Source organism: Pyrus communis, chromosome 3 (genome assembly GCF_963583255.1).
Source record: "Pyrus communis chromosome 3, drPyrComm1.1, whole genome shotgun sequence".
Lineage (NCBI taxonomy): Eukaryota > Viridiplantae > Streptophyta > Magnoliopsida > Rosales > Rosaceae > Pyrus > Pyrus communis.
In genome coordinates this window covers 6,949,284-6,961,919 of record NC_084805.1, presented here as the reverse complement: position 1 = coordinate 6,961,919, position 12,636 = coordinate 6,949,284, and the positions used below count along the sequence as shown (strand labels likewise).

Below are 12,636 nucleotides of genomic sequence, written 5' to 3'. Positions count from 1 at the left end.
ATGAATAGTATTTTTAAGGGAGTTCAAAATAAATAAAATTCATAATCAGTAATGTATAAGTCTGAAAAATGTGAAATCATATATAAACACTCGTGATTGCATCCTCTAAGCTTAGACGATGTTTACCTGGTTGTTTAGATTTTTAAAACCATCAAAATCTCATGAATGGTGTTTTTTTATAAGATTGCAAAATTAATAAAATTAATAATAATTATTGTAGAAGTGTGAAAAATGTAATATACACACACACACACACACACACAATTATTCGTAATGACAAGCTTTACAACTTTCGTAAAAATGTCAACTCCGAAATCCGACACTAATCCATAAACCTTATATTTAAATTTAACCGTCGGTTGTTATTTACATTTTATTCTACTCCCCGAATTTCATTTTTGAAAAGTGATCGTTTAACGGATGTAGAAAAATGAACAGTTCGAATCGTTGATATGACATTATGATATTTACGATTAACTAAAATTTGAGTTGATATTATATAGTTTCTAGAGACTTTATAAACTTCGAGCTATATCTTCATTATTGGTACACCTTTGCACATAATATCAACGATCTAAATCATTCATCTTCCTGCATCCCCTAAGAGATCATGCTTTCAAAATAGAAAATGTGAAAAAACAAAATTTGGTGAGAAGAATAGAGAGTAAATGTAAACGACAATTACGGGTAAATCTCTATTTATACTTTATGTGATTATAGTCCTAATCGAATACAACACTTTTTTTTGTTCTCAAGCTGTCTTTCCGCGTACCAAACGTAGTTACATAGCTCACGATGGAAAAGCCCAAAAGCCATTTTACGAAGAAAAAATAAATAAAAAAAAAAACCAAAAGCCAGGGAAACAAGTACTTAAGAGGGTTTTGCTTTTCATTGGAGGGTCACAAGTTCGGCCAAATTGCATTTGTCTCTCAAAATATAAACTATTAATGTAAGCTGCCTATAAAGGGTAACGGGTCAAGTGGCCAGAGAGTTTCAGAGTTGTAAGAGCCGAGGTTTTAAAATATAGCGTGTGTTCTCTTCAGTTGGCCAAGATGAAGTTCTCCATCTGTTGTTTTCTGCTAATTCTGTCCTCCATCCTCTTGGTAAGCAAGTTTCATATCGATCGAATTCGTTCATCAATTTTAAACTTAATATAAAACTTTGATTTAATTCTCAACTAATTAATCCTTTGTTAATGGAACTTATATAGATGTCCCAGAACAGCTATGCAAGAAAAGACTCGGGAGACTACTGGAAGAGTGTGATGAATGACCAGCCCATGCCAGAAGCCATTAAAGACCTGTTTGTCCATCAAGAACATGAACATCAAGTGCCGTCAAAAGAAAAGAGCCATTTTGTTAAGGACTTTGACATGAGGCCGAATGCTATAATATACCATGGTGCTCATCATCATCAAGTGCCGTCGACAGAAAACAGACATTTTGTTAGGGACTTTGACATGAGGCCTAATGCTATTATATACCATGGTGCTCATCATCATCATCATCAGGATCAACCTGCAGAAAATAAGCCCTTTTTCAACAAAGCATCATACATTCAAACAGTCAACCATGGCTAAATCAGATTTAGGATGATGATGGGGAACATGTTTTCCTGTGCTATGATCTATATATTAGACCAAGTTTGAAATAAAAATAGATCTCTCTCTCTCCCTCTCTCTCTCTCTCTCTCTCTCTCTCTCTCTCATTTGTACTATATATTCATAGCAGTGTTGAATTTCCATCACCTTTGATTTGTGCTGAATGTCTCAGGTTACAATTATTGAAATTATTTTGTGTGCTTTTAGCCATCTTGCCAAAGGCATCTAGTAACTGTGTGAAAGATGCATAATTAACAGTAGAAACTATTGCTTGTTAGTATCATGGGTTGAAGAAGTCACATCTAATGGAAATTTTGGCTTTTCCAAATATCAGATCAAGAGGGCTGAGATTTCAAGGATCTATTTATTATATACCTTTATTTATTTATTTATTTTTTTTGACAAACGATATTATATATACTAAGAAAAGATGATGGATTAAGTTTCACAATGGGTTAATAATAATATAATTCAAAATTATCTTTGATAAGATGAATATCACTATATCATAGTACTAAATGATTACTTTAAATGATATTTTCTAATATCGACGACGATCACAAAAGATGACATTTCTGTAATTAAATATCAAAGAGTAATCATTCCTACTTGCCCATTTTTTATCAAAAAGGCTAGCCGTTTGTGGCAGATTATCAAAAAAGCTAGCCGTTTGTGCTCCCCTGTTGAAATATTGTTCATTCATGTATGTTTAAATAGCAAGTACGGTAGAAAGAATCATGAACAAAAGAGGCATGTCTTCTCTACATTTTTTAATTATTATCACAAATTCCAATCACTCATATAGAACCTATGAATGACAGATAATAGACTATATAAGTATCACCGACACCATGTTAGATAATCACTGTACTCCAAATTATAAACTTTCGAAAAATGATTCAACAATATATATTCAGCTCATAGTACCCTTTGGAGATATGGCGAAGAATAAAAAAATTTGAAAAAGCACCTCAAGATTGTAATTTTTATACAAAACACTTCAAGAGCTCAACTGGAGAAGAAAGAAAGAACATTTTATATGATCAATTTGTCATGTTTTAATTTGATTATTAGTATCGTAAAATCTTTTCGCCGTTATCAAATTATTTGGTCTTCTTTCTTCTAAACTATAAACTATTTGATACTAGGTTTTTTGTTCTAAATTTTACATGTGATATGCCCTAAAAATTTGATGATAAGTTTCACTTCAAAAGGGAGACGTGATTAGCAAATATCTCTAATTTAAAATGGAAAGTAAAGACGAATTGAACCATATTATTGCTAGTCTATTGTGAGTCTAACCTTCCCTTTCTCGTTAATATAGATAATATCGTATGTTAAAAAAAAAAAAAAATAAAAACTAATGTTCTCAAGAGAACTTTAATTTATATGTGAAACTAGTCAACTATTTGTAATATCTCTCTAATAAAAGTAGAGTCCATTAACACATGAAGAGATAATACAAATTATGGTACACATAGATAGTAAAAGTAACATTTTTAACGTGAAAAATCCTTAAAAAGTGATTTAAGACAAAAATTAACTCTTAATTATGAGCCGTTCAAAAATAAAATCAAGGATGAGTTGAAGGGTTTGAGAGAAACTAGAGGTGGGATCAATTGGAACTTTGTAGTGTTGGGACGCTCGATAAAAAATTTGAGGCTCTTTGAGACTGAATGTTCTCCATTGTCAGTGCTCAATTATTCGTAATTAGACCAAAAAAATTAATTCAAATGCATGCTTCCAAAGGCACTGACTGACTGACTGAGTTCACTAGAAGGAGAAATTTTTATGGGAACTGGCTTCTCTGCTCTTCCAGTTCCCACATAAACTTTCATCCTTTTTTATTTGTGCGGTCACGGTTAAATCATGTTTACATTTTATATTACTATTTTTTTTTTATCTTATTATCTTTATAAAAAAAATCAATATAAAATGTTGACGTGACTTAATTGTGATCGCGCAAAATAGGAAATGATGAGAATGTATGAGAACTGGGTAATATAATACTTAGTATAATATAAGTGGACGAAGGAAAATAATTACTTCTTGCATGTTTGCCATTTGCTAACGAGAACACAGCCTCAAATGCTGAAAAACTTATGCATGTTTTCCATTTGCTCACCATGCGACTGCCTCAAACATTGAAAATTTTCTGCATGGTTGCCATATTTCAGTTTTTTACTACATTTCATAACAAATTGTTGTTGACTGAAACTGCAGGAGACGCATTGTTGTTTGTGCCAAGAGTACTTATCTTTACGTGGAAAAGGAAATCAACAAGAGACCTAGAATTTTTTTTTTTTTTTTTTTTTTTAGTACAACGCTATATTTTACATTAAGAAAATGAAAGAGTTCGATAAGCCACACAAAGGGTAATCTAATTTGATATCAAATTCGTCATTTACGACATTTAAATCTAAGACCTCTTACTTATAAATAAAAAGAAATATCATCAGACCGTAATACTGAGTGAAAACAAGAGACCTAGTGTCACATCCCGGCCCGGGGCGGATCACTTCCCGGGCCCGACTCCACCACCGTAGCACGATATTGTCCGCTTTGGGCTTACCATTCCCTCACGGTTTTTTTTTTGGGAACTCACGAGCAACTTCCCAGTGGATCACCCATCATGGGATTGCTCAAGCCCCCTTCTCGCTTAACTTCGGAGTTTCTACGGAACCCGAAGCCAGTGAGCTCCCAAAAGGCCTCGTGCTAGGTAGGGATGGGAATATACATATAAGTATCACTCCCCTGGGCGATGTGGGATGTCACAATCCACCCCCCTTAGGGGCCCAACGTCCTCGTCGGCACACCACGACCAGGGTTAGGCTCTGATACCAATTTGTCACATCCCGGCCCGGGGCGGATCACTTCCCAGGCCCGACTCCACCACCGTAGCACGATATTGTCCGCTTTGGGCTTACCATTCCCTCACGGTTTTGTTTTTGGGAACTCACGAGCAACTTCCCAGTGGGTCACCTATCATGGGATTGCTCAAGCCCCCTTCTCGCTTAACTTCGGAGTTCCTACGGAACCCGAAGCCAGTGAGCTCCCAAAAGGCCTCGTGCTAGGTAGGGATGAGAATATACATATAAGTATCACTCCCCTGGGCGATGTGGGATGTCACAATTAGAATTGAAGACCCCTAATTCGTTTCATTTTCCAGTTAGGAATTTTTCTATTTTCAGTAGTTTACTGTGTCCTTGATACATATGCATTTAAACCCAATTAGACAGCCAGTCTCTTGCATTTCTAACTTAATTCGTTTCGTTTTCCAGTTAAGAATTTAAACCCCAATTAATTAGACAGCTAATTCTCAGCCTCTTGCATTTCTACCCTAATTCGTTTCATTTTTTCTGTCAGGAATTTCTCTATTTTCCTTATAAATGTATTTAAACTCTAATTAATTAGACAGCCAGCCTCTTGCATTTCTACCTTAGATCGTTTCATTTTCCTGTTAGGAATTTAAACTCTATTTAATTTGACAACTAATTTTCAGCCTCTTGCATATCTACCCTACTTCGTTTCATTTTTCAGTTAGGATCTTTTTCTATTGAAATTTCATTGTGTCACAAAATTGGACTGTTGACAAATAAGTCGTTCAAAATTCCCTTTTACAGTAAAAAAAAAAAACTCTTAAAACATTGCTTATTTACTGTAAATTAATGGTTTATTTTCTTCTCTGTATATATTTTGATTGTTTTCACTAACATTGGTGAATTTTCAGGAAGAATGAAATCAACAAAGAGTAATGCATAGGAAACCAAAATTTTAATTCAAATTTGCAAACAAAATGATATGTTACCAATAGAAAATAAGCACCTTAATCAACGATTATGTAATAATCCAATCATCAACAACATCACTAAATTTGTAAATTTAATTTAAAAAATTTGATCTTCCTAGCATTATCCATGAACAAATAATGTCACTTGGTGGAAATTCAACAAACTCCAAAGAAGTTTAACCTTTTAACTTTATTCAAATTACATAACATTTTAGCATAAACTTAGTGAGAAAAAACCAACAGACTCCTGCATTAAAATTAAAATATTACATTGGAGTGGATGTTGGAACCCACACAAGATTATCAGCAGGAAAAAAATGGCACACAGGCGAAGACCCTGGATTAATCTTAAGCACATGAAATGAAGCATGATTAGGGCTCCACTGAGAGGTGTCCATGTGGCAAACAGCAACAGCATCTACTCGATCTCCATCCTCACCACCCAATAAAACTTTGTAAACCTTGTTCTTGCTTTCTTGGCTGTGACAGTAGAAAACTGCGTAAGGGTAAGGCAAGGTGTGACAAGCTACCATCTTTGTGGCGAAAATCTCCTTAGTCTCTTCCAAAATCGTGTAGTTTTGGAAGAGAGTAGTTGAATTGGTGAGATGGGTTGTGGCTACAACACTGAAACGGTTGTCGAATCCGAAGACGCCGCGTGCAAAATCAAGCATGGATTCTAAGGAAGTAGCACAGGACTTGATCTCTCCTTTGATGGGTGCAGTTTCACAATGTCTAAGAGTATCTTCCATGGCTTTGGCTTGGGGAGAGTCTTGAGAGAAGGAGAAGAATTGAAGAAGGTGGTGGAGCTGTTTTGATGAGAAGGGAATTGAATCGACTTCTTCTCTTGGCAATAAGGGGGGAGATTTTGAAAGGTTTCTTTTTGGAAAATAGATGGCCATTGTTTTCCCCAGCTTTAGGTCCTTCAAGGTGAAGAAAATCATATGTGAAGGGTCCATGTGATCCATGTGAGATGATGGATGAGCATGAACATGCTCCGTATGTGTTGTTTCCCACTGTTTTTCACTCATCTTCCTGCCCTCAATTCCCTGAGCACACTGCATAAATAAATGGAAGAGAAAATAAGACATGAAAATTTGAAAACTGCAACTAATTTCTAATAATTCTTTTGTAATTCAACAATACTAAATTAAAGAGAGAAAAAAAACTAAGGGAATGAAGTAAATATTACCATAACAAGCAGTAGCAGCAGAAGTAAGGCGGTCCAGAAAGCAAGTCCAGAACCCATGTTTCTTCCCTCACTAAAACTCCTTTCCGTTCTTTTCATCTGCTAATTCTGAAGGATCACAAAGATTGACTTGGAAAGTCTTTACTCATTTAATGGGTGAAAGGTGAGCATGTTTAATTTATTGTGGGAAATGCATCATTGACTTTAGGTGTTGGGCCCAATGGCTACCCACTTGTTATTGTCTCTTTATATTCTCGTCATTATATTTATCCACTCGAAATTTTCATTATGGTCTATATTCCGTGAAAATATCAATAAAATCAGATAAAAATATGAAAAGGGAATGACGTTTAAACTGCACAAGATTCGAAGTCAAATTTTGATGAAAATCAACAAATTTCGACGATACTATTGACATATTGATTAAATATATATCAACAAACTAACATATGATATTCTCTTCAGTTTCATTTTAAATGTTCATGTTTTTTTAGCAAATTTCATCATTAACTTCTATCGAATGCAACCGATATTAATATATCAAACAATATTTTACACATTTACATATCGATATTTTCACTAATATTAATATTTGTAGACACATACCCTTCTATCTTTTACTCTGTATATCACCTAGAATATGGTGTCTAATTATTAAACATACCAAAGCCCTAAGCCCAAAGCCCTAAGCCCAAAGCCCAAATCTCCAGAAAGAGTTGATCTGTTTATGCTTTATTAAGTATACAGCTAAATTTATGATACATGTATACATGTATAGACTAAGAGCTCTTTTACATTCGTGTATTTCACCTAATCAAACCAATTTATCTTAAATATTGCAGATTCCGCTTGTAAAACAGAAAATATTCCTAAATGAAAAACATTTGCCAAAATTGTATGACCAGAAGAATTTCTGAATTAATAAAGAACTGTAAATTTCGTTGTTGTGGTCATGTTTCCAGAACCATCTGGAACGAAAGGATGAAGAATTTAGGAAGAAGACGAAGATGTATACACAATCCAACCATTCATCAGTAAAACCCAATGGTAAAACAAAGAACATATTTTATCTAATTTTTGGTTCTCATCTTTACTTAATATAGAAAGCATATCTAGTTTGGAAGCCTTCCAAAATTTTGGAACCCTTAACTTGATTCTTCTCTATACTGTGATATGTAGGAGTGGGTTCGGTTCCGCCCGGTTCAATTTTTTCTTCTTCTTTTTTTTTTCTTTTTTTTTTTGTTTGACTACTGTCCGATTTTGTCAGCTCGATTCGAGTTCAGTTCATTTTTGTTTTCCTAAAACTCCTTTGCCCACTATCAATTCAGAAAATGGAGACCAAGTTAAATAAGTACTAACGTTGCAGGTTACACTATCACTAGAGAGTTTCCCGAGGTTTGTGTGCTGCTAAAGGTTGACCTACTTGAGGACGTCGATGCATGCGCCAAGTTTGTTGACAGTGTTGGGAAAGTTGTCATCCACTCAAACTCTTTTACGAAACGTCCTGCCTATTCAAGAAGGTCATCCCTGATTGCTACCATGCATAAGACCTTAATCCTGGTAGTTGAGTTTATACGAGTTCATCAAGATGCTGTCAAGTGTGCTAAGAAGGCCGAAGTGGCATTGGTGGCTCAGCTTCACTCGACTGCTGAAAATATCGAGAATCTCAAATCTGAACTCGCCGTTTTGTAAGGGTCTAATGTCTTTGCCCCCACTTCTTTGCAGCTGGAGATTGCTTATCAGGAGGTCGCCCATTTGAATGCTAGGCTTAGTATGACTCAAGCGATGTTGGAAGCTGCAGAGAAGGAAATCAGTCGTGTTTCTCAGGTGGTCGAGAACCTTGAGTGTGTCAATTCGGAGCTACAATCTGCTTGCTTTACCAAGGACGATGAGCTTATCTTCATGCATGCTGAAGTGTCTCATCTCAAGAAGGTTGCCAGTAAGCTAGAGTCCAAGGAAGTGGATCTGCAAGGTGCGCTGTCTGCTAATGAGAACCTGAAAAAGAAACTAGATGAGCTGCAGGGCGCTCACACTAGGCTTGTTAAAGAGAATGTGCAGCTGAAAAATAAGAAAGCTGGTCACGAAGTGGCGCTTGCTTCTTGTCAAGCTGATTTCTACATGCTTGGCTATGTAGGCCACCTTCAGGGAGACCATCAGATTATGAGTTTTTCGAGAAGGACTTCGAGACTTTTTCCATTTCTCCAGTTGATCTGCTTGATTTCTCATTTGAGGCTACCTTTGGTATAGCAGCTGAGGGTCAGGCAGTCCAGGCAGGGACGGGTGATGATGAGCAGATGGAAGCTTTGGCTGTTGGGAGTGGTGCGGCTGCTGAAGGCGTGGCAATCGAGGAACAAGTGGTTGCGTAGGCTACCAAGAAGTAGTCTTTTTGCTTAGTGATGCGAGAATTATACGCACACAAATTAAACCCTCTTTTTGACAATTGTAGTAAGTATGTAAGTAGGGATCGTTCTGGACCGGGGATTAGGAGGGATTGTTAATCACTTGGATTTGACTCAAAAACGCTAAAAACACAATCTAAAACACTATACTAGACTCAAAGAATGCAAAACTAAACTTTAAAACACTAAGACAAACCAAAGACTCAAAATGCTTTAAAGCATAAACTAAATTGATTTCTAACTAAATTGAACAATAAGGTAAAGGGGGATTTAGGTTTTGATTAAACTAAATGACAGATTGTAAATTAAAGCATAAGGAAATGAAGTAAACACAAAATGAATGAATCAACAGCTAATAAAAAGAGATAGCACAAATGGAGATGAAGCTAGAGATTCGATTTCACCATTGCTAAGCCAAGTCCATGCTTGTTAAGTCAGATTATACTCATCCCTCTACTTATTTCTTGGGTTTGTTTCACTTAGATATGATCAGCCATATGATGTGTGGATTTGATCAAATGTCTCTAATCATGAGCCTAATTGTGATGTGCAACTTTGGTTCCTAATCAAGACTATGTAGTGCACAAGAAACTTTCACAAAACCAAAGGGAACACTTGGCAGGATGTTTGCAAAACATTCCCTTCATTCATTCACATATCTACCAAGATTATGCATGATGTGTGCTTTAATCTTGGCTAAACAACATGTGGTTAATTCAAATGATGATCAAGCATTAAAATCAACACACTAAGTCACAATTAAATCGGAGAATGAAACAAGAAATAGATAGATTAAATGAGAATTCCGAATTAACTACATGGCAATCTTGCAAGGCTACATCGAATCCCTAGAGAGAGATTAGTTACACTTCATGTTTACAAAAGGTTTGACATAAAAATATATAACATGAGTGAACATAGGATTAAGAAGAAAGAACCCTTGAAGCAAAACTGATGTCGAAATCCTTTAAGAAATGGGAGAGTGTATCTAATGGAATGAAACCGAGAGGAAGTTCCTCATGGTACAAAACAAAGAGAATCAAAGAAACACCTAAACATTCCAACAACTCAAACTTGAATTGTATGAACGTTTAGGCCCTCTTATCTTCCTCTTCGTCGTAGCACAAGGTCTAAGGGATGTTGTTGGTGTGTTGAATGGATTGGGGAATTATGGAAATGGATGAGGAGTGGTGTTTGGATTATAAGGGAATGGTAGCTCACGGCAATGAGGGAAGATTGGATGTGTTTGTGATGTGTTGTGTATGAAAATGAGATGTGATTTTTGTGTATGAATGCATGGGTTTTTATAGGGGGAATGGGAGAATATGTGGATGATTGTTTAAGAGTGAATGTGGTTGTTATGATTGAGAGTGCATGTGGATGAAATAATGATGGAAAAAGAGCTAGGTTGTTGGTGTGTGAATGCATGTGTTGAATTTGTGATGCAATGATGAAAGAGTAAGTGCATGTGTGTGTGAATGGTGGTGCAATGATGAAATGATGAAGTAGGAAGGTGGAAATGCATGTGTTGAATTGGTGGTGCAATGATGAAAGAGTAACTGCATGTGTGTGTGAATGGTGGTGCAATGATGAAATGATGAAGTAGGAAGGTGGAAATGCATGTGGCTAAGGGTTGTTGATTGGGCTAGAGGTTTTGCATGGCTCAAAGGATTGTTTGATTGGGCTAGGCCCTTTGTTTTATGTCCAAAGTGCATACAAGGCTTTCAAATTCGTCCAACACTTTGGCTCCAAGCATATGCTATCCATTCCAAGCCCAATTTTGCTCCAAAATGCTCCAAAATGCATCTTTTTGCTTCCTTAGCCATATGAACCTAAAAACACACGAAAATGGCTTAAACTACTAAAACAACTATGAATTAACAACATAGATGCACGAAAACAAGCTAAGTAAGTCGCCTAAATATGCTCCTATCACTTAGACTTAGGAATTTTCTTCTTTTCCTTTTTGTTTTGCTTTATTTGAGCTTTGCTGGCCTTTGAGCCAGTTTATCAATTTGCTAAAAATTTAATAAACAATTTTCCTTGTTTTGCTTCAATCCTTTTGTTTCGCTATGTTTTTGCAAAACTCTATCTTATAACGATCGGCGGGGTGAGCTGCCTCAATGAAGCAGCTGATCCCATGTCATCACTTAGGTTTTACCTTTGGCTTCGGGGCTTCTAGAGCTTTACCTGTAAGAAGAAAAAGTGTGAGATTTCTAACTTATAGAGCTGGCGGCCGAACTCGTTGCCTCCATAGGAAGCAAGTTATATCATGTAGCTACTATAGTTATGAGTTTCAGCTTTGGTTGGCTTCATGAGCATTAGCCCTCCCAGGGCGTATTGCGAAATTTTTAACCTATAGGGCCAACAGTCGAGCATGTACTTCAAGTAGAAAGCAGAGAAGTTCGTGGGGCCACTATGGTTGTATTCCAGCTTTTAAGTGGCTTCTTAAGCCTTGGCCTTCCGGGGGCATGTTGTGAGCTTTTTAACTTATAGAGCCATCGGCCGGACTCATGCTTCTTATAGGAAGCAGATGAGGTCTGTGTAGTTGCTATAGTTGTACCTCAGCTTTATCCTAGCAAAACTTAATCGTAGACAGTCGGCCAGAAGCACTGCTTTTAAGTAAGTAGGCGAGTCCGCATAGTTATAGCGGGCGTAAATCTTGGCTTACGGATTGCCTTGGGCTGCCAGTTGTTGGGTCGTCGGCTAGCATTTTACTTACAGAAGCAGACAACTCGCATAACCACCCCAGGCATCGTCCCTGGCCCTTGGAGGCGTTTTAGGCGTGAGGTGCAGGCGAAATCGCGCCTCAAAGGCCATATCCTTCCGAGTCGTAACTTTGATTACGCATGTTGCTTAACTAGTATTGCAACATTTTAAAACCAAGTCATTTCATGAAGATTTGCACATTAAGGACGGACCATCTTGTCACGCGAATTATTTCTTGGGCAGGGTCCTACACTTGGCATCTCTTCCGGTTAGAGACCCGAGATCCCGCGGAATTGAATCCAGGGGAAGGATTATCATGGCCACTTCTGGGAGTCGTCTGGCGTAGGTAAACATTGTATTCAGGAGAAACTGAGCAGTCGTACCACCCATCCACGTCTGGATATTCCGGATTAGCTTACCCTCTTGTATTGGAGAGTACATGCCATGTCTGAACGGGCAAAGGGCGTCTTCTGCTTGTCACAAGGGTAGTTGAGGGATTAGTTTAACCTCTTACGCTGGATCGCTTACGCCATGTCTGTAAGGCAGCATGCGTCTTCTGCTTGTCACAAGGTTGGTCAGTTTGTTTATGCATTTAACCTAGGCTTGTGAATATTCAATCTTCATTGAAAATAGAGGATTTTATTAACTTTGCTCGTAGGCAGTAATGGCATAACAACTGATAATCCTCGGCATGTGAGGTTTTGTTCGTCAAGTTGCTTGAGTCTTTGAACTTTTTTTGCCCTGAACAGGGTCTAAGGAATGGTGGGAGGTCACACGTAGTACTTTGTTAGGTTGTAGGCATTCCACTGCTTGTCGATTTCTTTGTCGCTCATAGTGGTGAGGGTGTCGCTGCCCTTGCCGCCTACTTGGCTGATTTTGTACGGACCTTCCTAGATAGGAGTCATATTTTTGGAGCCTTCCCGTCGGACGATGATGAAGGCTTTTTTTAGGA

The 12,636-nt window shown here is 37.2% G+C and overlaps 1 protein-coding gene across 1 annotated transcript; it reads right to left on the bottom strand.

Annotated features, from left to right (window-relative positions):
* Positions 1–5,545: 5,545 nt before the first annotated feature.
* Positions 5,546–6,717, bottom strand: LOC137730201 (BURP domain-containing protein BNM2A-like). The gene is made up of 2 exons (XM_068469271.1): positions 6,580–6,717; positions 5,546–6,445 (listed from the first exon to the last, which is right to left on the bottom strand). Exons 1-2 carry the CDS (start codon positions 6,673–6,675, stop codon positions 5,657–5,659), a joined length of 885 nt encoding a protein of 294 aa, XP_068325372.1. The 5' UTR covers positions 6,676–6,717; the 3' UTR covers positions 5,546–5,656.
* Positions 6,718–12,636: the final 5,919 nt, after the last annotated feature.

What these genes read in the sequence shown, in the direction of transcription:
- LOC137730201 (XM_068469271.1), bottom strand. Translation starts at nt 6,675, where the DNA reads ATGAAAAGAACGGAAAGGAGTTTTAGTGAGGGAAGAAACATGGGTTCT. An exon ending in TGCTGCTACTGCTTGTTATG is followed by an intron (nt 6,446 to 6,579) that starts GTAATATTTACT and finishes TTATTTATGCAG; the next exon opens with TGTGCTCAGGGAATTGAGGG.